Source organism: Seriola lalandi, unplaced genomic scaffold (assembly GCF_002814215.2).
Source record: "Seriola lalandi dorsalis isolate HSWRI2012SDOR001 ecotype SW California unplaced genomic scaffold, Sedor1 jcf7180002054900, whole genome shotgun sequence".
NCBI classification, from domain to species: domain Eukaryota; kingdom Metazoa; phylum Chordata; class Actinopteri; order Carangiformes; family Carangidae; genus Seriola; species Seriola lalandi.
Window position 1 is genome coordinate 291,410 of NW_019525452.1, and position 25,616 is coordinate 317,025.

General features: G+C 43.6%; 1 protein-coding gene across 4 annotated transcripts in view; it reads right to left on the bottom strand.

Moving 5' to 3' along the window:
* Nucleotides 1-1,302: 1,302 nt before the first annotated feature.
* pou2f2b (POU class 2 homeobox 2b) overlaps nucleotides 1,303-25,616 on the bottom strand; it is a 40,865-nt gene continuing 16,551 nt past the window's right edge. The window contains exons 2-16 of one of the 4 annotated variants that reach the window (XM_087180306.1): nucleotides 11,891-11,956; nucleotides 11,707-11,741; nucleotides 11,057-11,107; nucleotides 10,091-10,210; nucleotides 9,540-9,875; nucleotides 9,093-9,198; nucleotides 8,907-8,998; nucleotides 8,614-8,763; nucleotides 8,381-8,522; nucleotides 8,091-8,239; nucleotides 7,575-7,772; nucleotides 7,192-7,403; nucleotides 5,726-5,794; nucleotides 5,307-5,380; nucleotides 1,303-3,260 (exon numbers count right to left, since the gene is read on the bottom strand). In XM_087180306.1, coding sequence (XP_087036432.1) covers nucleotides 2,932-3,260; nucleotides 5,307-5,380; nucleotides 5,726-5,794; nucleotides 7,192-7,403; nucleotides 7,575-7,772; nucleotides 8,091-8,239; nucleotides 8,381-8,522; nucleotides 8,614-8,763; nucleotides 8,907-8,998; nucleotides 9,093-9,198; nucleotides 9,540-9,875; nucleotides 10,091-10,210; nucleotides 11,057-11,107; nucleotides 11,707-11,741; nucleotides 11,891-11,956 — 2,129 coding nt within the window. In that variant the 3' untranslated portion in view covers nucleotides 1,303-2,931. Of the gene's footprint in view, nucleotides 3,261-5,306; nucleotides 5,381-5,725; nucleotides 5,795-7,191; nucleotides 7,404-7,574; nucleotides 7,773-8,090; nucleotides 8,240-8,380; nucleotides 8,523-8,613; nucleotides 8,764-8,906; nucleotides 8,999-9,092; nucleotides 9,199-9,539; nucleotides 9,876-10,090; nucleotides 10,211-11,056; nucleotides 11,108-11,706; nucleotides 11,742-11,890; nucleotides 11,957-16,871; nucleotides 17,017-25,616 lie in introns of those variants that run through there. The other 3 variants (XM_087180307.1, XM_023429899.2, XM_087180308.1) reach the window with 3 other exon arrangements.

Sequence of the window (25,616 nt, forward strand, 5' to 3'; positions counted from 1 at the left end):
TTTCTTTTTTCCCCATCCCATTAACATATACAGAAAAACACACGCTTTCACCTCAGACAAACTGACACTAACCCATTACTTTGCTCTCATGCAGAGAAGGCAGTTCCTATTCCTCTCTACATGTGTTTGGTTTAGTTCAGTATTTGGTTTGGCATTTTCAAGGTTTGCTATTCAACTCTTTGTTTTTGGCTTTTTGTGTTTGTCTTTTTTCTGCCAAGACAGTCTGTTTCTTTATCTAATAAAAATCTGGAAGCTAAATTTTCACAGTATTTTTTCCAACCACCTGATAAAAATCTCTAGCACGACTACGAAAAAAATAAGGAGCTCTTGTAGTAAGTAAGCGAGTACGTTATCCCAAATGAGTAATAAGCACTAAAGTACAGTACATAAAACGGCATCAAGAGACACAGCAGAGATAAAACAATCAGAACCAACCAACAGAAAAATAAAAACAGATTTTTAGAAGATTTCAGTTCAGTGAGGTCATTTGCGTTTAGCTCCATCCAGGACCAGAGAGCTGAGCTGGAGAGAGGCAGAGGAGGGGAGGAATTGTCTGTCCTTCTTCTGCTCGCCTGTCTATCTGCCTGTCTTATTTATCTCTCTATCCATGCTACACAGTTTCAGAATGGGGCGAATGCTGCAGCCCTAAAGCTAACAGACAGACAGACAGACAGACAGACAGACAGGCAGAGCGATGCGACGCCTTCATCTCTTTCAACACCTGCACTTTGTCCTCCTCCCCTCCTCCCTCCAGCCACATTTGGTTAGGGTTCTTTTTGGTTTGCTTCTGTCATTCCTTGGGTTGTGTGTTTTTTTTGTTTTTTCTTTTTTGGTTTGGGTTTATTTTTGGTTTCCTCTTACAAAAAGTGTGACACCTGCTCCCCCTCACTACAGTGTGTCCCTCCCTCGCCTGTCCCAGCGTACCCTTCTTTCTGGGGGTTCGGAGTAAAGGATCAGTTCCCTAAATAAAGCTTCCCCCGTGGGTTTCGCGACGGGCCAGGTGGAGGGGATTACACCAGGGGGGCTTCCAGTGGTAATGTCCTGTTCTCAGCCCCCGCTGCATCCCACCCCCTTGGTGTCTTTATTGTGTTCATATGTCTGGGCTGAGGCTCTTAAAGACGAAGCCGGCCTTGAGAATGCTTTGGTTTCTATTTGAGAATTAATGGCAGTCTGAGGTGGAAAATGACAGTGAAATGTGACTGATGGAGTGATGATGGAAACAGACAAATATCAGTAAACATGTCTAGACAGACAGGTGTCGCGGCGTCTATGCTGATTGACGAGGCAGGAATGAGAGCCAGCTGTGACTAAACTTGGCTTTATTGACTTATTTAGCCTTCAGTCTCAATGTTTATTACTTTAAATCTCCAATCACAGCCCTATTTCATACTTTCAAAATGGTCGCCACTCTTAACAAACGTCATTTTCAGTGTGTGAAGTTTCCAGGGCATGTTCATTTAGCCATGGAGTCACTGATAATGGGTTATCTTTAAGAGTGAGGAAAAGAGTGGTCTGATTAAGAGCACAAAATGCCACATGCTTAGGTCTTAATAAATTCATTCACACCTTGAAATCAACTTGCAGAGTGCCAACTCTATTTCTGATCTACTGGCACTTGGTGAGGACTGAGACGACATCTTTTCACCTACGTCATCTCTGTTCCTGCAGAAGAGTCACATTCAAGACAAAATGCACGTTGATGACACAAATATGTATGATGAAGATAAAGATGATGACAATGATGATGATATAAATCCTATACTGTATAACTAAAAAAGTGTGTGACAATAAATAGGAGCTGGATTGTAAAATGACACTAATAAATAATAATAATACAAAAAATCCCATCTGTACTTCACGAAGTGTAAAAAATAGATACTGAATAACAAGACTCTGTCAGGCGAATTTGAAATAAAAAGGAGAGAGGAAAGCTTTTCTATGCTCTTAGAACCAGAGGTAGGTAAAGAGACTAATGACGCATAAGACGCATGAAGATACAGCAGAACTGGCAATCACAAGCTTTTGCCTCAGTAACAGGCTTTTACAAAATCATCCAAAATATCTAGCATGAAAACCTATGAGACACACATGAGCTGACACAGACAGGATGAGTAGATGGCAGGATGGATTGGCTCTTGATGTGTGTATGTGTTTGTGTGTATGTGTAAGTAGCAGTAGCAGTAGCAGTAGCAGTAGAGTCCTGGTCCTGGATAGCTTCAGTATTTACACGTCCTTTGAATAAAGCTTTTCTCTCCGTATTTTTGGTATTTGGGATTTTGGTATGGTTGACTTTTTTTTTTTTCTTTTTTTTTTTTGTCATTGTGTATTCCTCCTCCGCCTACTCCTCAGGTAAATTTTTGGTTTAAACTTATCCTCCCTACTCCTCTTCCTTCAGACCCGCAGCTTTTCAAAGTAATAAGAAAAAAAAGAAAACGTAACCACAGTCCTCCTCTCCATTTTTTTTTTGTCCTTGCCGCCATTCCTTTGTCACATAGTAAAGTTATCTTTTGTCATTTTTGGTTTATGCACTTCGACATGCATCTCTGCTGTCTCTTCCGTCTCTTTGTCAAAGAGTCATTGGTTTGTTTTCCTTCAGAGAGAAAGAGTGGAGAGGTGCCATGTCGATATCACACGTTATTGACAAAAAAGTCCCACGTTGCCTCCTCTCCATCTGTTTTGATAGATAAAGATTTTTGGTTTCAATCTTCCCCTTTCCCCCCTTCTCCCCTCATTCACTTCTTTCCCTCCCTCTCTCCTCTTTCATTCTGTGTATTTTTGGCATCGAAAGACTGGGAGAGAGAGAGAGAGAGAGAGCCATTGCAAAAAAATAACGGAAGAAGAGCGCAAGAGAGAGAAAGAGATAGCTTTGGTGTGAAAGGCGAGGTTCTCGTTTCCCCCTTCCTCCTCCTCTCTGATTGGCCCTTGGCGTGGTCACTCAATCTTGGCCCCACCCAGAGAGGGCGGGCTGTGTGCCATTTCGCTGGAGGAGCAGGAAGAGGCGGGGCTGGAGCAAGGGGAGGGGGAGCAAGGGGTGGGGCTGATGCTGCTGGCCGAGGGGAAGGGGGAGGGATGGGAGGCTTTGGCTACGGCGGCACTGACCAGTCCAGCGCCGGGGTTCTGGGCCATGTGGAGGAGGGCGGGGTGGTTGAGGAAGAGGGAGGAGGCGAGGCCTGCTCCCTGGCCCCCAGAGGCCCCCAGAATCACCTTACTGCCCCCCTCAAGACTGGAAAGAGGCAGCTGGCCACCACTGGCTGCTAGGGCTGAGGGAGAGAGAGAAGAGAAAAAAAGTTAAAGGAAATTCCACCATCAGACACTTTCACTCTATTCCAGAACAAACTATTTCGCTTTTGCTATTATCTTTTGGGCCATGTGTATTCTTCTTCCATCTCTTTCTCAAGGTAATTTTTATTTTAAGCTCCTCCTTACTCCTCTTCCTACAAACCCTTCATGCAAAGAAAATGTAAGCACAGTCTTGCTCTCCTTTTTTTCTCCATAAGTTATTGTTTGTCTTTTTCTGTCATTAATAAATAATATTCAGCGTATTCAAGGTGTTTGTCTGTTTAGGAGTTAAGTGTGTAAATATCTTTTCAGCCTATCAACCTTCTGTCAGCCTTCCTCATCGTGCACCACTCATGTTTATCATTTCCTACAGCACTGAGCCAAGCCACAGAAAGTGCCCAGACCTGTTGTATTCAATAGAAGTAGGTGGAGAATTACCGTCACCATTTACTTTAGATGGAAAACCCAGGGAGTGGCCACGGGGTGTCAAAAGATTTGTTATTCTGTCAGAAGTGCTGCATGCACCTGATTGTTTTTTCTGGGGGGAATCACTTGAATGACATTGTTGAGAAACTTTTAACTTTTCCAAGGAAAGCACAAAGTGACATCAACCACATTTCAACACTGTGCCAATAGAGACAAAAAGGCCGTGGTAATAATTGAACATTGTCTAATATCTGTAGCAAGCTAATCTTGTAGAATCAGACACAGCACAGTAAAAGTAAGCGGACACAAATGGCCTGTTGTTATGGAAACAAGGTCGATAACTGTGGCTGTTTTTCCCCTTTATAAACACGTTTCATAGAGAGCTTCTTCTTTCACTATGAAAATGGTACATGTGAGCACATTTGTGATTGCATAGCAACGATAAAACAGTTTTGGTTTACAACTCGAAGTGCAAAATGTCTTGTGGCTACTTTTGGTGAAGAAACTGTTTTTTTTCTGCCTCCTCAGTGATCAATCTCTCGGTTTATGACTACTGAACAGCAAAGTGGTGTGAAATGGTGAATTCTGAAGGTCTGACACCAAAACCTGACATTTACTGTTGATGGTTTGATGGTTTTATGATCTCAAATCCTTTGTAGTTGTAGATATATACATAAAAATAAGAAAAAAAATCCTCCAAAACAGCTCAATGAACCACAAAGAAGAGCAAAGCCGGTATACAAGTGTGTAAAATGTTTTTGGTGACTTTTCCTTTTTAACACTCATCATATTTGGCTAATGATGAAATGAAGAGATGAAAGGTTAAAGATGAGTGAGACAGCACAGACGCACACACAAAAACACAGCCCACACAGTAATGTAACCGTCGTCACTCACACACAGACACTTGATGGGATGGATTCATGGATGTCGATGGCGACATATGAGAAATAAGTCCACAACTCTGTTGCCTCGGCTACTTCACACTGTGGATGAGCAAACACCCGCAGCTGCCTATTCATCTGTGTCTCCAGTCAGCAGTCTACCAGCGCGATTTGATGCACCTGTCATGCGTAACTGTATTACTCACCATCCCACTTCTCTTTTTAAAACGTCTCTCTCTCCCCCCTTCTCATCCTCATCAACACAAAGAATGATCAAAAATGAGCTCTGCTGACGGTGGTCAGGACTGTTTGGTGGTCACTTCTGCGGGATTGTAAACAATTTTTTTTTCATGTGCTATTCTTGTACTGTTCTCAAGTGTAGGGAGGTGTGTGTGTGTGTGTGTGTGTGTGTGTGTGTGTGTATGTGTGTATGGGGGGGGGTTGGGGGATGTGTCATGAACAGTATGCGGCTGAGTTTGAGCATTTATGTGTGTGTAGGAGTGTATATGTTTGTGTATGTGATTGAGAGAAGGAAAATGTATCACCTGCGACCAGAACTTAAAAAACGATTTTCTTTTGTTTTTATGTGTCCTGTGAAGATTTTTCCAGAGATGCAATAATAAAGAACACCTCCACCTCGAACCTCTGCATTACATTCTGTTTGTCAATTGTGTTGATAAACCCATTTGCTTTACAATGTCTCTCTCACACACACACCTTGGATAGTGGCCAGGGGATTGTTACCGAGGAGGGCTTGGTTCATCCCTGTGTTAACTCCCATCACAGTGTTCCTGTTGTGTCACATGCACACACATACACACACGCAGCACCATACACGTGCAAGCATATATACGAACACAGACAGGCAGAGGAGAAAAGGTGAGAAAAAAAAGCAGGTTTGGCAGTAAAGACAAACAGAGGGCAAATTCAGCCCTGCACATATAAAAAGCTGTACAGATGTAAACTATGCTAAAAAAAAAATATTTAAAAAAGAGGTTAGACATGCGGAAAGAAACAGATCATGTTGAAAAAATCTTAGAAAACATCAAAACATCTCATTAACTGTGCATTAATTATACAGGATAGCAATGATTCAATGCTGTATATCTGCATGTAGGTGTCTCTGTCGTATTCACCTCAAGTTTGCAGCAAAATCGGTGATGTAGTTAGACACGTCACCGTTCTTTTTACCCATACGCCATAAGCTGTGAACACAAGAACCACACACACACAAACACACACAGGGTTAGAATACACTGCTGCACAGGGGAAGCAGTGGTACCCAATGGCATTGCTGGGATATCAGTGTGTGTGTGTGTGTGTGTGTGTGTGTGTGTGTGTGTGTAGAGTATCAACTATTTAACTACAAACTGCAGGTGAACCGAGCATGGCGCAGTGCAGTATTCATGGTTGTTTATGGAAATATGTGGTTGTGTGTAGTGGAACTGTTTGTAATGTGTGTTTAAATGTTTTGCCTACATTTATTCAGTTGTGATGGCAACCGAGGACAAAGAAAGAATGATTTTTAAATCAAAAATATTCTAATTCTGATGAAAAGCAAACATAGACCTAATACTTAAAGGGCCAGTTCCCCAAAATTACAAAAAAACAAACCAAAGCAGATACTGTAGGTTTTGCTTAATTTGTTCAGATTTTGCAGCAACGATCTCTCCACCAATCTGAGATTTTTGAAGCCAACCATAACACACTGAGGAAGACTAGACTTTAGTCTGTGGTGCTCACAACAGTGAAACAGAAACATGTTATTTTCCCCCAGAAACGAATTACTTTGGATAAATCAGTTTTAATAGGGGCTATAGGGTGCTGCAGGAATGAGCCCTTTACCCGGGAAATTAGTTTTAGCACCTCTGGTTCCCTCATCCTGAAGTCTTTGGGTTTTTGGTTAGATGCCTGAAACAAGGTTTGTGGTTAACACAAGCTCAAGACATTACATTCAACAATATAAATACCCCATTGTCATTTTTTATGCTTCTACAAGTTTTCTGTTGAGGGAACCAGGGCGATGCTAATTTCCGGGTTGGCCTACAAAAATACATCATCCCTGCAGCACTCTACTATTTCATCAGCAGAAAGCAGGAGAGGTGTTGCTCTTGAATTTTTTAAAATGTAACATTTCGAACGACACCACAAACAAAACTCAGTTAACCTCCGCTGTATTGAAGTGGAGGCAGAAATCTCAGCGTCACATTATGCTCGAAAAGAACTAGTTCGTTTGACACGTTATCCGGCTACACTGAAGGGTTAGTGTGTTTATAGTTGTTCTGAATGGCCATACTCTAAAGCAGAGTGCCCCTCAGAGAGCAGGCATGCCATAACGGCACACGTTTTCAGACATCTCTCCTGGAAGGCATTCGTAGTGTTGTGCTCGTTTGTTCACACAAACAGAGACTGAAATTCTTTTGTAAAGATTGAAAAAATAGGACTTGAGGGAAAGTTGAAACTCTGCCTAAAACCGTAAACACCAGAATGGCAAGGTAAGCTTTTTTCTTCATAATTAGGGTGAATTGACACCAAATCTGCCCTCACCACACCTGCTGTGAAGTAACTCACTGCGGAGAGGGGCGTGTTCTCAACGTCTTACCCTGTGTTAAGATTGAGTGTGCTGTGGCTGGGAGTGGCTGGGCTAGCCGTGCTGCGGGGAGGAGGAGTCACCGGGGAGGGTGCGGAGCTGAGAGAGGGGTGGGTGGAGGTGAGGCTGGAAGTCAGGGGGCAGACGGAGGACATGGTGGTCACTGTTGTGCTGCTGAGACTGGTAACGGCCTGCGACAGCTGGCTGGACATCTGGCTGGACATCTGGCAGAGAGACAGAGAGACGCATTGAGGTTTCTGAAATTACAGACAGCTGAATAACAGGGTCGTGTTAATAACCGCTTATTCATTAGAACTCAATACAGGAAGGGGACCTGAGGACTGTGATGCATTAAAGTAACAGGTGTATCAGGGACGTCAAGGTTGGATATTTACCATGTGAGGGCTGTAGCAGGGCGGTTTGTGCGTTGGTGGGGCAGTGGGGGGCTGGCTGGGCAGGGGAGGGGTGGCACTGGTGGGATTGATGCGCTTCTCTTTCTGCCGGCGGTTGCAGAACCAGACCCGGATCACCTCCTTCTCCATGTTGAGCTGCTCGGCGATCAGCAGGATCTCTTCTGAGGTAGGCTTCTGGTTCTGCAGGAGGAGAGGGAGGGAGACGGGAACTTAGATTTATTTAATCAGCGCTATGTTTCAGCCACATGATTCAAAACATTAAAAATAACACCAAGACATAAATCATAAATGACTCCATAAAAAGACTATCAAGCAGGTTCAGTTATTAAATGAATTCACCCCCGTCACAAATGAGTTTTGTTTTTTTGGGCCAAAAATCAATCAATCCAAGAAAAGCTTGTGAGGTAATTTGAGAGTGAAGGATCCTGTTTAATCAGCTTTTTCTCATTTCTAATGAATTTCAAAAAATCAAATAATAAGGTTAATTATCGCCATTACCGTCATGAATGCGCGTTCCAGGGCCACACGTACATTCGTCTCGATGCTGGTTCTCTTCTTTCTGCGGCGACCAGGAACCCCCTCGAAGCCTAGAGAGGGAGAGGACAGGGAGCTGGGGCTGGGCAGGGTACTGTCTATGGACATGGTCTCTGAAGGAGAGAAAACAAACAAACACAAACATAAAAACAGACTGAATGTCAGACTAATTATAATTTCCATACTCTTTAAGTAGGTTCTGTAAACATATACGAGACTAACTGCCGAGTGCTGTTATTTTGATGAGAGCTCACCTGCATCATTGAGCCACTTCTCCAGCAGTGGCTTCAGCTTGCACATGTTCTTAAAGCTCAAATTGAGGGCTTCAAAGCGGGAGATGGTTGTCTGGCTGAAGTCGTTGCCATACAGCTTCCCCATGGCCAAGCCTACGTCTCCCTGATGGGGGAGATGGAAGAAGGAAGTTGTAGACAAGTCAAAACACAGGAAACATTTAGTACACGTGTGACCTGCATGTGTCCCTCCGTACCTGTGTGAAGCCCAGTTTGATGCGTCTCTGTTTGAAAGTGCGGGCGAACTGTTCCAGCTCCTCCAGGTCACTGGGTTCCTCGGGGTGAGAGGTCACTGAGGGCATTGTGGTCACGCCTCCACCACCGCTTACCTCCACACTCTTATCTCGCTGTAGCAGGTACGACGTCAGAGGAGTGAAAGTGAGAGCGAGAGAGAAAGAGTGCGAGAGGAATAAGTTTGTTTATCATGGGTAGAGGGACTGGGTTGTCCTTTTCCACTGACTAAAGCTAAAGCTCGAGAGTTTCCTCATACCTGTGCTTGGAGTCCCATTCTACTCGGAGCAGACAGCAGGCTCCCTTGGTTTTGCTGAGGTAGCGGAATAAGATTTGGTGTCGATAGGAGTCCTGATGGGAAAATAAGAGCATTATCAGCTGTAGTTATGACAAAAAAAGTAAATTTTATGTTAACATCCATATCTGATGGGAGAGGTGTCCCGACCTTGCTGAGCCTGCTGTGGCTGTGGGAGGAGGAACTGGGCAGGAGATGGGAGCGAATGGCCGGGCACCAGCACCAACTGTTGAAGCTGCAGCAACTGCTGGATGTCCTGTCCAATCAAGAGAGAGTGTATGTGTTCATAATTTCTTATGAATTCATAAGGAAAGATAGAGGTCTGAGGGAACACAAAAGCGTGTTAGTATGTTATCTTCTGACTCCAGCTGAGGAGAGGAGCAGATTTGGACGTTCAGAAAACATACAAGTAAGAGGAAAAACTTTGTTATTGAATAACATGAAGACAAGAAAGGGAAAGTATGTGTATTCATGCAAGGTGGAAACTGTGAATCAGGAAATATCCGACACACATGCAAGAAGAATTGTTCCATGGCCTGATACAGTTTCCTCAATCAACCCGCTCATCAGGAAGTGGCTTTGATTGGCAGTCAGTACCTGGGCGGTCAGCTGGATTGGCTGGGACAGGGTAAGCTGGGGTGGAGGAGGCGGGACAGGGACACTTTGGGCTGTTTGTTCCTGTGTGCTCTGTCCCTGTCCCTGGGACTGCGACTGAGCCTGCTGACCCGTCTGTCCCGCCTGCTGCTGCTGCTGCTGCTGCTGGGCTTGCTGATTTGCTGCTGCGGCTGCCTGAGCTTGCTGATTGGCTTGGGCGGCTGCATGGGCAGCATGAGCGGCGTGGGCTGCATTGGACTGCTGCACAGCTGCAGCCAGGAGCTGCGCCTGAGCTTGCTGCAGCAACAACTGCTGCTGTGCTGGCAACAGAGCTGTCAACTGGCGAAGAGAAAGAGATAAGAGGAGGGGAGAGTAGAGGAGAGGAGAGGAGAGGAAAGGAGAGGAGAAAATATAGAAGGAAATGGGCAGGAGGAGACAAAGAAGGAAACAAAGTGTTCAAAAAGAAGCACAAGAGAAGCAAGCAAGGTAAAAGCAAAGCAAAGTGTGTGTGTGTGCGTGTGTGTCTCTGCACATGTAACATAAGTTTGTCTTACCCCTGCTAGTTGGGAGCCGGTCAGCATGAGCTGTGTATGTTGTAGGGCCGTCTGTGATGGGGTCGGGCCGTGAGAGGGAGGAAGGGCTGGGGACATCTCGCCGCACTCCTCCATCTTATTCTGTGAGGAGGACAGGAAACACAGGGACAAACATAGAGGAACATTAATTTAATTAAACAAATATGTAACCAAAATATAAATCCTAAATCACCTTTCTTCCCTCAAAACATTCCCGTTACTGCACTGCTCAAAATTGTAGTTATACTGCTCCTTTCCAATGTAATGCAATTGTAAAAAGCAAATCTGCACTAAAAAGACAAACCATATCAAACACCAACTGGTCAAAAGGGCCAATTAGAAACATACAAAGACAAGTACATTGACTTACCTGGCTATTTAAGGTCATGATAGGCAGTGTTGATTATTTAAAAGTTATGTGTAATTTCAAATAACGCTCATAAGCTGATCAGAAACGTGTCTCAGGAAACGAGTCTACTAGTCTCTCTTTTTCCCAGGATCAGGCATGTTTGAACTGGCAGAGGGGGGGACTCCTCCAGCTCACTGATTTACATATCTCCTGTGGTATGCAAATGAGGAGGATTTCACTGTTTGGTGTGTTGTAGCATTATAGATTTATTTCAGTTCTGAATGTGCTCTCTGAAGGGAGAGTGCCATCATACTCTCTACTCTTTGTGAATCTGTTTACATTCGAGACCGAGTAGAGAGTCGACACATTATGAACCTCAACGTCGAGCGCGACAAAAGAGCAATTCAGTGCAAAGAAATGAATACAAAGCTGAGGCAGCTATACTGTCAAGAAACCTATTGTGTGATGTTAAGATACAAAAGATGCACAAACATAGGCCTAGACATGCACAGGCAGTTCAGTATAATGGACACACACACACACACACACACACACACACACACACACACACACACACACACACACACACACACACTCACCTTGCTGCTGCTCAGGGTCGGTGACAGGGGAAAGGGATTGACTTTCATTGACTGAATCATAGAAGAGAAGAAACAGACATGACTTCATATCAGAAATTACCAAAAATAACTTTAAAAGCATTCTATTTTATTTTCTAATGAAAATGGATGATTTATCAACAGAAAATATTTTTTTATTAATTTTGATCATTTTGATTAATTGTTTTATTGATTTTTTTTTCACCATTTCCAGCTGTTCAAATGTGAGGAACTGCTGCTTCTCTCTGTTTTAAATCACATCTTTGACTGTTTATCAGTTCTGAAATCTTTTATCAATCAATCAAACTTTATTTGTATATCACTTTTCACACTGCTTATTGCAGATCAAAATACTTATAAATAAAAAGAAAAAAGGGAAAATCAAACAAGAAAGCTGACAATGAGATACGATAAAATACATTTAAAAAGCTAAAATAACATTAGCAAAAAAACAAATAAGAAAATTAATAATAAAATGACAGATAAAAAATAGAGTAAAAAATAATTTAAACTTTTAGACTTCCAAAATAATTGACATCTGACGTCATCTTATTGTTATCTTCTTTGGCGGATCAGTTATGTAGGTGCAAGAGGTGGGAGATAAACGTAATAATCACAGGACTCAGATGTACCTGGTGATTTGATTCAGGTCCATTCCGCTCAGAATCTGCGTGGGAGGGAAAGGAAAAAGTGAGAACTCGATTGCGTGTTAGAGCACAAATGCGACAAATGGTGTCACGCACGGTCAGCTTTTTATATTCAATATACATGTACCCATAAGTGGATGTGTTTATTTGTTTATTTGTTTATTCTTACCTGTGCCCTCCAGTGGTGAGTCAGCCCCTACTTTCTCGACCTCGACTGGCTTTGACATCCTGATATCTGAAACAGGAAGACACACAGATAAACAACAGTCAGTCAGGCTGAGTCTTAATTCTGAGTTAGACAAGAAAAAGCAGACGGAAGCAGAATAATAGACATTTACGAAACAGACGATCAGAATCTGCATGACGAGAGGGGAAAGAAGATGCCCTGGGTGTTGATCTTAGATAGGTTAGGGTTGAGTGTTTTCAGGTCACAGAGCAGGCCTACACACTGTACAGTGCAGCTGAATCATTCACAGGTTGTGTGCAGCCCACAATCATTCACTCTTTCCAATTAGTGGTTGAACATAGAGTAGGCTGACCCAAGGTGTTTGCTTGTTCTAAATTTAACTCAATGTGTTTACGTGGGAGCTTTGCAACTAAAAATGTCTCACGTTGTGTGTCATTCATTACAAAGACCACATCACTTCCTGGTTGATTGGGACAGTCCCTGCAGGGAATCAAAAAAATTTAAGTCTTTGACTCTATTTATCAAAGAGAATGGAGCATTTTTGGCAGAAAAGGGTGTAGGAAAGATGGGAATGTGAATAATTTGAGTGGAGTTTTGAGAGAATGTGCGGTGTGTGTGTGTGTGGGGGTTGTGCACATGTCTATATACTTGTGTGTGTAGTAGTGATAGTAGTTTTGTTTTTGTTAATCATGCACTAATATCGTCTCACTATAAAAGCCTTTTTATTCGTCTGAAACCACAAACTGTAAGACAACTTTTTGTTGTCTCTCTTCTTTCTCTCTTTCTCTCTCTCTCCCTGACAAGCATGTGTGCATACACACACACACACACACACACACACACACACACACACAGCTACTTCCCTTTTGTGAAAACATGCAAATCTGCCCAACGACCAACTAATTATATCTGCCACCTGCATAATAAACTCTCAGTCTCCCTCCTCCTTTTCCTCTCTCCTCTTTCACCCCCCCTCCCCTTTGTTTGTCCTCTCTTTATCCTGTTGTTTCTCATGTTGAAGATGAGAGCGCTGACACGACCTCAAATGGTAATTTCGCTATCCCCATATTGCTGTGCTTTTATCAAAACAACACCCAAAATACAAAAATTACTCTTATTTGACCTTCTGCAATGCCAATAACAAAGTGGTATAACCTGGTTTTCACCATTGGGGGGCAGCAGTGGTACATGGAGAAGATTACAAACCTGTTCCACTGACCAGCACTGATCTGATGCCAGTTTTAAAGCCCAGTGCTGTCTTTATAAATAAAGTCTATACGACAGATAAAACGCGCCACTCCCGGATGAGAGACACAGAAACACATTTGTTTCAGTGAAACAGATGTGAGAACAGCTGACTCTGGTACGTGCAGTGTCTTTAGGAGAAGGGGGAAGTGGCGATCATCTCGAAAAGCTATATTCTGCCACGACACGATTATAACCTGGGGTCAGGGTGCACACGCACACACACACACACACACGCATGCTGACCACAGGATTTCCCTCAAATAAATGGACTTCTGCAAAAAAGCTAAATTGGTGTGTGAATGCAAATATCTGGTTAATCTATTATTGGGGTCAATTTGTGGATATTCCAGCATTACTTACAACCTGTTTTGGCTATAAGTAAAATCATAAAACTGTCCGATGTTGCTCAATGTCCAAAACCACTGAATCTGCAGCAACATGCAATGTCTTCCCCTCAAGATGCACATATTTAAAACCCTGTTGAAAGGTAACACCTCACGATGCACAACAGAGTTAATAATATACTGTACATGTCACTTCTCTTACACTGGACTATCTTGTGATCAGCAGGTGAAGTGAAGATTGTTGAGCTCCTAAAGCTGAAGTTTTCTTGTACTGTACTCCTTTTTTGTAGGGAAGGTGTGATTTGATTCATGTTTCAAAATGGCCTACAGACAGTAGCGTGGTGGATAATGTGGTCAGTAATACAGTGGTGGGACAGTATATCAAGTTGCTGTGTCTTTTTCTCACTTCCCCTCCTGACTTCCCCTTGTACTGGGTTGAACGCAGAGTGCTAAACCCAACACTTACTGTCAGTGAGGCTATTAATATTAGCTTGCTCTCTCTCTCACTCTCCCTTGCTCTCTTTCACTCTATCTTTCACGCACACACGCACGCACGCACGCACACACACACACACACACACACACACACACACACACACACACACACACACACACACACACAGATACACTACTAATTTTACTTACTAAACAGAGCAGAGTTAGCTACATGTTATAAATGTTTTTACAATTTCAGTAAAGTTATGATTGAATAAGCATGAGAATAAGAGGCTTCATCTCTTAACAGTGGCTCCTTGTTTTGTATTTTCACATCGGGTACGAATTGCATTTACAGTCATGTTCAGAAACTTTTTATAACAAGTACAAAGTTTAATTACTATGTCTCTTTCATCCATCATTAAGCTGTTAAAGCGTATGCTAATCTTACAGCAAAGCTCAGGGATTATCTTTTACCCAGCGAGAGCAGTGTGCTACACCTTACTCACTGTATCTTAAATAGACCAAATTTAATGCTGTATAATCCTGTGTCATGAATAAATGATGCAACAGAAAGGAACAAGGAACAACAGTGTCTGTGCTCAGTCTGGACTGTTTCTGTTATTCTCCTCTGGGTATTTTGGCTGAGATGAAACTCCAATGCAACCAACCTGAACCCCGCTACCCCCCCACCACCCCTCACCCCATTTCCTGATTCAGGACGCAACTGTGGCACCAAGGGGGGTGTCTGGGAACTGGAGCCATCACACCAACTAACTACGGATTTCAAAAACCAAGCCGTGCTGAGGGGTGCCGATTTTGATTGTAAAAACATTTTCCACTTAAAACCGAGAGAGAGTCGACTATCCAGCTCAACGCCTTTTGCACATCTCTGTGAAGATAAAGTAGTGAGCGGAGGTCAAAATTTGAAAATAAAATAAATGAATAAGTAGATTAGGACAGGATTTAAGAAGAAATCCTGGAACTGAAAAAGAAAATCTAACAATAAAGTGAGAAGCTGAAGAAAAATTTGAGATGTCACAGCAGCAGCAGGATGACCATCAAGGTTGTGGCATTTCGTTACAGTCCATGCCACGGATGATGTTGTTGTGTTGTCTGTCAGGTTTGTCTGTGACACTCTGGACTTAAAATGTTAAATATGAGCTCATAAAACACCTAGTGAATAAAAGCAAATGCTACTGGAATAGAGACAGATGTGATTGTGTACCAATCAACAGAAACTAAATAATATGATAAAATACTAATTTCTCAAACATGGGCCTGTGCCAATAAGAATCTTTCTGACATATACCTTTCGAACCGATATGCAGAAACATGTTAATTTTTAGTGGTTAAATATATTTTCCACTTGTTGCATTGATGCACTTTGAGCAGATGAATAAGGTTGTACGTCACGCAGGCACGACGGCTATTTTGACCATTAATTAAAATTGTGCAAATGCCACTCCGTAGACAAAGCAAACTCTTAATATTCTTCATTTATTCTCTATTAATTTTTGCACTAATTAGCAAAACTGCCAAACTGTTCAATTCACCTTAACGTGGCCTCAGACAGCAGCATGTAAATATAATTTTAAAAAACGCCAAATTATTACTAAGAAAAATTCGTTTTTTAAATAAATGGATTTAACTTAATTTTTTTTTTTTTTGCTTTAAGTCTCTGAACTATTGCACTTTATTTGAATTGCATTGTCTCACCCTGGTCAGAGTAACTTACAGAAGGTCACAGCAGTGACCACATCAAGTTAAGAAATGACTTGCTGATTTTTAAACCCTGAATCACTCCTTGATAAACAAACTGTCACAGAAACATGTCATTTTTTGGAAACCATTTTAAGACATCAAAGACTGAGAATTATGAGCTAATTGACATTTAAAAATTGATTTCTGATAATTTGGTGAGTCAGCTAAGTGTGCTGTGCTTTTCTCTGGGACTTGTCGTCGGTCAGCTGAGACTGTGTCTGCTACTCCTCACAGCCTGAGATGACCACCAAAACAAGGACGAAGGGCTTCTGCTTTCCCTGCTAACCCTGCTTCTTATCATTTTTTAAATACTGAGAATGACAGTTTCCTTTTTTAAAACAAAAAAAAAAACGAGTATCTTTGTATATGACTGCTTTAAAATGTGCTTTGAATTCAGTGAAATTCAAATTTAAAAATGGACAAAGCAATAATCATAGCAACACCCACACCTCCAACACACACACAAACACAGAAAGTTTGCGCCAGTTTCACCAGTTGCACGGGAAGAAACCTTTTCAGCTGAATATCTATAAACTGAACATAAATGTATTAGTACCGTGGTACTTGGCAATAAAAAGAAAAGGTGTTTTCTAACGACAGAAAAATAATCACAATATAGAAAAACACTGGCGAGACACACAAGCTGCAACACTGATTTTTCTTCACTGGTACGTTTCAGAAGACATTTCAAAAAACTTCCACTGCATTCCCCCAAGCTTTTTTAGCATTCAGTATTCAGTATAAACACACACACACACACACACACACACACACACACACACAGAGACATGCTATGGGCTATGGGTGTCTGACCTTTCCCTCTGGCTGCGACAGGCGTCCATCTATCCATCATCCCTCCATCCATCCCCATCTTTCTCTTCGTACCACCTCTCGCTCTTTGATGTTCTCTAATTAGCTGAGCTTCTTAGACCCAGTGGCATTAATCAACAGCGTAGACACAGTTCTCTTCCTCTCTCTCTCTCTCTCTCTCTGTCACACACACACTCTCTCTCTCACACACACACACACACACACACACATACACACACACACACAAACACACACACGCACACACTGACACACACAGAGTTCCCTCTCCCTCACGTAAAACTTAATTGGTCTTGGTAAATGAAGGCCAGCAGAGAGAGAGGGCTGCACAGACAGTCACTCACCTGGCAACCACATAGTGGAGAAGTCCTTTGATGCTATTGCTGCTGTCTTGGTCATTTCTGTGTCTGTGTGAGAGTGTGTGCGCTACGTAAAAGAAAAACTCTCACTCTCCCTCTCTCTGACTGTCTCTACCCAAAAAAGGAGGAGTGTATTAAATCATATGCGTGAAACAATCACTCTCTCTCTCCCTCTCTTTCTCTTGCACACATGACACCCCAAGCCCCACCTCCCACATCCTGCAACACAACAGGAAGTAAGCCTCAAAAGAAGTGGGAACTCAACACACAGTAGAGAAAAATACAATACAAAAGAAAAAAAAAAGAGAAAGGGGGACACGCAAGAGGTTAGAGAGTGGGAGAGTGAGTGAGCGAGGAGATTGAAGAGATAGACGAGGTGAAAAAGAGGGGGATGACGGGTACCGATGGAAAGTGATGGCGCGGCTGGAAACAGCCACTCACACACACACGCTCACTCACTCAGAGACGCAAGAGAAAAACAGCAGGCTTGACATTCTGACCGAAGAGTGTGTGATACATTTGTGTGATTTATGATCCAGTCTACCTTCAAAACATTACCAAAACTCAGCTGATCAGAGTTTTTCCTCAACACTAAGCTATTCTAACAGGCACACGCTGCCTGTTCTGTCTACCATGAGTCATGACCATCTCTTCCTCGGTCATATCTCTGCTCATGGGGTAGCTACTAGCAAGTACATCAGTGGGCGTGAGGTGGTCTGTTGAGGGAGGTCGGCACCAACAAGAGAAGATGTGAGACATCCTCGGCTGAGTTTGCCAGCCACAGCTCTGGTCTACCCCGAGCGGAAGGAAAAACTCTGTCACAACGCTCACTGTACCACTGACCATCCCACACTGTGGGTTGCACACAGAGATACACCACAGAAACCTACAGGAATCCCATGAATCTCTACACGTGACGGATAGATGAGGCATGAAAGTGGAATATAGCAGATAACCTAGATATGAACCACTAACAGTGCCGCCCACTAGGATTAACAGACTAAGATGCTCCTAAATAAGTGAAAATACTAAGGTCGGTGAATGATCTCAAGGAAGCAGAACAGCATGTTTCAGCAGAAATACTGCCTAGATTTTCAAATGTGAAAGTGTCGATGTGCTGCTCTGACTGTAGGCTGAGATCACCACAAGGTGGCACTCTTGATTCTCTAATTCTGATGAACAGACTGGCTCCATCCCTCTAAGAGAAGAGGAGAGGAGGCTGATCACCCCTCCCTCCCCTTTCCTTCTCCCTTGGTCTGAGTTCACTAATTCAAAAGCTAACGGCAGCAGAGTTCCCAAGTTTAACCTTATAAATACTTTATGTGGTGATTTACAACAGCCCCATGTACTGCTGGATAGACGCTCACTAAGAAGTGCATATGGCAGTGCACTCAAGGTGCTCTCCATTACACAGACATCTTTTTCAAATCTGTCCTCAAATACACACAAACACTAATGTACTGAATTGTAAATATATATTTACCATGAGGACAATATCAGTATAAAGACTTTGGAGAGATTGAAACAGAGCTTTCTGACAAACTCACAAAAGCATAAGATTTTTAATAAATTGGCTGGATTTAAAGCTGAAACAGTTAGTTGATTGATTTGTGCATCAATCAAAAGGAAATTAATCAGCTAATATTTTTCTTTGAGTTGTGACCTGATGACCACATAAGCTCTGAGGATGCCATCTTGGACTTTGGAAATTCTGATGCTAATTTTTCACAATTTTTGGACATTTTTAAGACAAACAATGAATTACATAATTGAGAAAATAACTGACAGATAACTTGAAAATGAAAATAAACACTACAGCCGTAGCTGAATTTGCTTGCTCAGTTTTTCCATTATTTGTGGTGCCAATCAAACAAATAGCTCAGACAGGTCTGTGCCAGTTTTGCCAGATTATTTATGCGATAATGTTTCTGCCTTCATCAGTACATGATTGGTCAGATTTGTTTGTCTACTTGTAAGTAATCAGTGGAGAGCGAGTGTGTGTGTGGATGTGTGTAGGAGTGAACCAACTGGCCAGGCCTGTCCAAGGACAGTGACAGACTGCACGTTGGAGAGGGGGCGTGTCTCTGGGTCAGAGGTCGTCTGGGCAGCCTGGCTTTGGCCGTGACCTTTGTTCAAACCCCAATCTACCCACATCACTACCAACGTGTGCGTGTGTGTGTGTGTGTGTGTGTGTGTGTGTGTGTGTGTGTGTGTGTGTGTAACTGTGTGTATATTTGTTTGAGAAGCTCTAATAGTGGGCTGGTGAATCTAAGTGGGCTCTGGTTATGTGTGTGTACTGTACAGTTCATGGCCATGGGGGGCCTTCCTGCCCCAAGGAGGTCTGAGCCTTGGTTACCATGGAGACCAGACCTAGCAACACTCCAGCCTTGCCACTTAGATGACACTGGGCCGACGGCAAACAATTTGAGTTGAAGTTGACAAATTAATATATACTACATAATGAACTGTGATATTATTAACTCAGAAAAAAATAAAATAAATAATTGAATTTATTTTTTATTATTTCTATAAGGGAATATGAGCTATGTTAATGAAGAGTATTTTTTGGCCACTGCTAGAAGTTATGTTCGTAAGATAATAAACACACACGCACACGCACACACACACACACACACACACACACACACACACACACATATATATATATATATATATATATATATATACACACACATACACAATCTGATAGTGGGACCCCAGGGAGGAGGATGGGGGGAGGCGGAGGCCTCTAGAGCGCCATCAATCACTCCACTGTCACAGAGAGAGGGAGAGGCAGAGAGGGAGGATTGGGGGTTACTAAGAGAGAAAAAGAGGAATAGTGAAGAAAAAAAGGAAGGGAGAGAGTGATGGGAATGAAGGTGAGTGATAGAGAGACAGGAATAAAAAGAGTGGAGAAGGGATGTTAGCTGGGGGTGAGGACGGGGAGAGAAAGATGGAAGGATAGAGAATGTGTGTATAACGGGTCATTGCAGGGACAATTCTGAGGTCTCCAAACCTGCTCAGTAACCCTCTGCAACTCTGCCCTACTATATCTAATGCAGCCTCAGGCCCAGAGCACACACTGGCTCTAATTCATATAATCCATCATATTCCTCTTCTTATAGAGGGGACAGAGCACGGCTCAGTGATGGACCAACCAAGGCCTATGCACAGTCCAACAGCAAGACTCTATTCTACAAGGTGAGAGATTTAAAATCCAGTCTAGTGCATGAGAGAGTGTGTGTGTGTGTGCAGGTGTAGCCCCATGAGGAGTAGCAGGATTATAAACAGTAGGTCTAGCAGTGTGGAGACTACAGAGGTTGAGGTTTTGTATGAGAAGCAGCAGGGGCTAAAACACACTCACACTGTTGGCTTCCATGGGACCTGCGCCATCTCACACACACATGCACGCCGCCTACACCTTTACAACACCTATTCCACTCCTGTCCTAATACCTCTCAATCGCTCCTTTTCCTCTGGCCCCTCCGCCTCTCCATCCTTCTCTCACACCATTCCTCTCCTTTCTATATTATCTCGGCAGCCCATAGGGAGCTGGACTTGTCTAGACAGACACCGCTCTCTCCCACGGCGCTACCAAGGTTGAAGCCCATATCTTTTTCTTTGCTCTTCTCACCCATCTTCTTCTTCTTCTTTGGCTCTTTCACACAAGAGTGAAGGGTCTACTGGGAGGGACCGGTGGCCTTTATCGCCAGCTCAAGGAGCACTGAGGACGCTTTAGACCAAACTGTTCACGTACACTGACAAAGCAGGCTGCTGTGTTAAATTAGTCCTCATATTCTCCCTATTATAATACAAAGAAGTGGGTACTTTAGTTTTGGCAACCATGGTCTTTGCACTCCTTCCGCCCATGTGTTCCCTCTTTCACCTTGGTCTCTTCTTCACCTGCTGTGCTTCTTTTCCTTCAAACCCTCTCATCATCATCCCAGTCTCTCTTTTTTTTTTTTTTGAGACCTTCCTCCTTTTCTTTCTCCAATGCAAACTTTCTCTTCTCCTCCTCTGTCTCTCTTTCTCTCTCAGACCTGCTGGTCAGCAGCAGCTGTGACATCACTGGCCACTGTTCTCAGCTCGGATTGGACACTCGGCCACGTTGCCAGGCAACAGCAGTGAAAGGTCTCAGTGTGAGCGTGTGTGTGGCGTGCGCATGTATGTGTGTGTTTATGTCTGTTTATAGCTACGTGAGTGAAAGGTGTGTGAGTGATTTTCCTCGCCTTGCCCTTTATCTGTGCATGAAGAATGATCAGAACAGATCTACTTCTATGCTTTATCTCAGATCAAAGCATGTAGATGATTGGGCTGCCTCACCACTCTCCTTCACCACAGAAGAAGAGGGATGTGTGTGCATTGCGTTAATGAAAAAGAAAGATGGTACGAGTGCGAGTATGTGTCAGTGTCTGCACTTGCGTCGAACCAAATAAATGTGTATCTTCGTGTCGAATACGGGTATGTGTCTGTATGTTGTGTGTGTGTGTGTGTGTGTGTGTGTGTGTGTGTGTGTGTGTGTGTGTGTGTCTAAATGTGTGTGTGTGTATGTATGTGTGTAAGCCCCCGGGAGAGGGTGGTTATTGTATCTGACACAGCGGCTCTTTCTCGCGCCTCATATTTCTGGGCCGATCGATTCCTCTGACTCCCGACAAGACAATAATCGCACCTCCCTCTCTCACTCCATCACTACCATTATTACTGACCTCCCCAGGGAACGGACAGGGTGGAGGGAGGGAGAGAGGGATGAGGAAGGAAGGAAGGATGGAAGGAGGGAGGGTGAGGAATGAGAGGGGGACGTGGATTTGACAAAATGAGCCTATGATGATGAAAAAGCAAAAAGGGACGATGTTGAAAATGAGACAGGAAGAGCTGGCCTGGAAAAAAGGGGCATTGGCGGGGTAGAAAGGAAAAGAGACAGACAGAGGGTGAGAGTGAGGAAGTTGAGATAAGGTGATGGAGAGATGAGGTCCAGAGGAGAAAGGAGAGCGGGAAAGGTAAGGGATGTGAGGTGATAAAGTGAAAGAAAGAATGAGAGAAAGCTGAAGCATAACAGGAAAGGACAGGAAGGAGACCAGGGCGTAGGTTTGAAAAAAAAAAAAAAGAAAAAAAGAAAAAAGAAAGTGAGCAATATAGATCATGGCGAAAAAAGAAAAGAGGACACAAGTGAAGGAGTGCAGAGAGACGGCGGGCTGAACGGAGGGACAATAACGGAGAGAATTAGAGGAGGAGAGATGAAGGATTCGCACTATCTTCTTCTAATAAAGGAGAGAATGAGAGACAGGGACCGGGGGAGGGAGATACAGAGGGAGGGAGGGGTGGGTGGGGGTTAGACTGAGGTGAAAGAGCGAGAGACAGAGAGAAATATATAGGAACACACTCAAGCTCACAGACAAAAACAGACACACACACACACACACACACACACACACACACAGAGCAGCACTGTGGAGGTCAGTGCTCAGAAATATTATTAAATTGACAAGAGTACAATAGTTGATTGGCAGCCTGACTCCTGCACTGCCATTCAGTGGAGAAGAATGGACACAGACACACACACACACACACACAAAATGCATGTACATCTGCAGTTTCACAGAACAATCAACACAGCATGTAGAGATGTAGAGATGCACACACACACTGTCTTTTGTCTGTTTTGTGCGTGCATGTGTTTGTGTGTGTGTGTGTGTGTGTGTGTGTGTGTGTGTGTGTGTGTGTACGCCTGCATGAGCCTGTCACTGCTGTGTCTCTATGCTTTGAATCCAGATTACAATTACAGTAATTGGCTCTCAATTCAAGCGATTTCTGTTTGACCTGCTCACCTCTCTTTCTCTCTCTCTCAGTCACTCCCTTACCCATCCCCACACATTTTGCCTCTTCCTCTACCCCCCCATACTCCTCATCAATATTCCTCCGCCTCCTCTCTACCTGTATCGCTACATCCATCTTTCTTTGGGTGCAGGATTCTCTTATCCCTACTCTCCCCCCTCCATGCACACACTCAACACACTTTATCCCCAGCTATAACAATCTTTCCTTCCTGTTTTCCATCCCTCCTGCTCCCTGGCTGCTTTACATCTTCTCCCCTCACACCCCCATTTTTGCCACTTTTCCTCCCTCCATCCATCCCTCCTCCCCATTTCAACGTTTCTCTCTCAGATAGTTGGAGAAAGAGGGGATCTGTTGTATACTTTATTCATGCTGTATTTATTATGGAGAGATAGCTGCTCAGTGATACAGTCAGGGGGATGTATTGTGCATTTGGGGAAAGAGGTGAAAGAGCGATAGATAAAAAGAAGGAGGTAAGGAAAAGGGGTGATAGAGGTGGTGGTGATGGTGATGGTGTGTTGGGGAGGTGGTGGTGAAGCGAACGAGGAGGGGGGGTTAGGAAATTGGTCTGGCTAGCGGAACAGCTTTTCACCTCTCTCTCTCTCTCTCTCTTTCTCTCTCTCCCTCTCTTTCTCTCTCCCTCTCTCTATTCTGCTTTGTATTCTGCAGAGATGACAGGGGGAAAGCTTTATTGCTCCGAGTTTGTATCGATCGGGGCCCCTCTAAGGGGGGAGGCCGGAGGACGCGCTGAGCAGGCCCTTTCTCAACGACTGTGGCTCCAACAACCACCACCACCCCCCTCCTCTTGTCCTCCTCTTCCTCCTCCCCCCAAACCCTCCTCTTGCTTGCGAGCTCGCTCTGAAATTCAAATTCAAGGCTCTTATTCTCAAAGGTTAGGAGAGGGAGAGCACGGGAAAGCAAGAGAGAAAGAGAGACAGAGAGATTGAATGAAAGAGAGACGGTGGCGTCTGGCTTCTTCCCCTGACTGAAGCCCTGAATGGAGCTGGGATCTGATAAGCAGAGCACACAAACACAAACAAGGGAAGAAATAGAGAAATAAAGGGGAAAAAAATGGCCACGAGGAATAAATCAGCCCCCATCCTCTTCATTTCCTCCTCATCTTTCCATCTCCTTTCTCACTGACTGTCCCCACTCCTGTCCTCGTCCCTACAGTATCTTCATTTTTTTCTGAGGTGAGAATGATTTTTTTGACAGGTGAAGAATGAGCTGGGTCCGAGCATGCATGCATGTCCTTGTTAGAGGGACACAAGGAGAGCTGGGATCCATGAGAGACAGAATGGATCCCATGTGGGTCACACTTTATATAACTCCAACCATTCTATTCGTGCAAAATAAAATAAAATAAAAATCACCTCTCACACAGGCTCCCAAAGCCGAGATGTCAAAGCAGTCAAAATTCATGGAGTTAAAATTACAAATCACCCACCACTTCAGACTTCTTTTCTCACCTCCTCTGTTTGACAAGCATTATATAAAAAGGGGGCAAGACCCAGCGTCAAAGCCACAGCAAACTGACCGAACACTTGACTCATACATGGAAGTGTCCATGTGCGCGCACACACACAAACACACACAGACAGCCTATTTATCTGTTAATGGCATGCACAACACTGCAGTGAGGCTGGGCAGAAGAACAGATTGTCCATCAGGGGGTTACAGGGTTCAAGTCCATGACCAGAGGGCTAGAGGAAGGTTAGGGGGTTGTAGGTTCAACTCCCAGGGGGCAAGGAGGATCCCTGCTGTCTCCCGTCCGACCCCAGCCCTCCCCCTTTAAACCTCCTTCAGGACAATATACCCCTCCCTCCACCGATCTTTTCTCTTCCCCATCCCACTGCTGGCCCTTTTAAGCCCTGCTTAGTTTGATCACACACGTGTAAACCTGAGCCTTGCCTCCAGACTCTCTCTGTTTGTCTCAGAAGTACACATGCATGCGCACAAGCTGGGCCGCTCATAAACAAACACGAACACACACACACACGAACACACACACACACGAACACACACACACACACACACACACACACACACACACACACACACACACACACACACACGCAATCATACAGATAACTCACCGATGCACAAACATATTCATAAAACTCCAATACACTCTTACAATTCAAATACAAATGCTTTGCTCATGCTATCTTCTGTTTTCCCACATTACAGCAAATCATTTTATTTTGACCTACATCATGATTGAAACTGTTTCTGCCTTTTCTAACTCCATCTCACTTCCTCCTCTTGTGGAAAGGACCAAAGAGAAACACGCCATTGCCTCAGCTATCAGTTGCAGCAGATGTGAGTGGATATGAGATATTTGTGTAAACATTGGATACATATACTGTATATATATTGTCACTGATATTGCTTGTGTGGTTTATGTGCAGCTCCAGATTGAGTTCAGTGATAGAGTATACATCAGAGAGTAGCGCTGGATGCTACACGTCTGATTCATAGAAGAATACACACACACGGGCATGCGTGTGCACACACATATGTAAGCACCTACACACGCACGCACGCACGCGCACGCACACACACGCACGCACACACACACACACACACACACACACACACACACACACACACACACATATAATGTACAATAACCTGCAGGCCTACAACCTGCCTTGCTGGCTGGATGGGTGGATGCATTATTAAACACACAGGATTTCATATGTAGAGACAGAATATGAATGCTGCACTGGGTCCTATACTCGCTTGTTCGCTCTGGTCTTAGCTCTTTTACATTTTCCTTGAAACTCTTTAGCTTATTACACTTTATATTTACAAAGGTACATTATTTACTTAATATCGTCATTCTGGTTCTCCATATTGTAATTCTTATACTACTACTTTTGTTTACTCGGAATA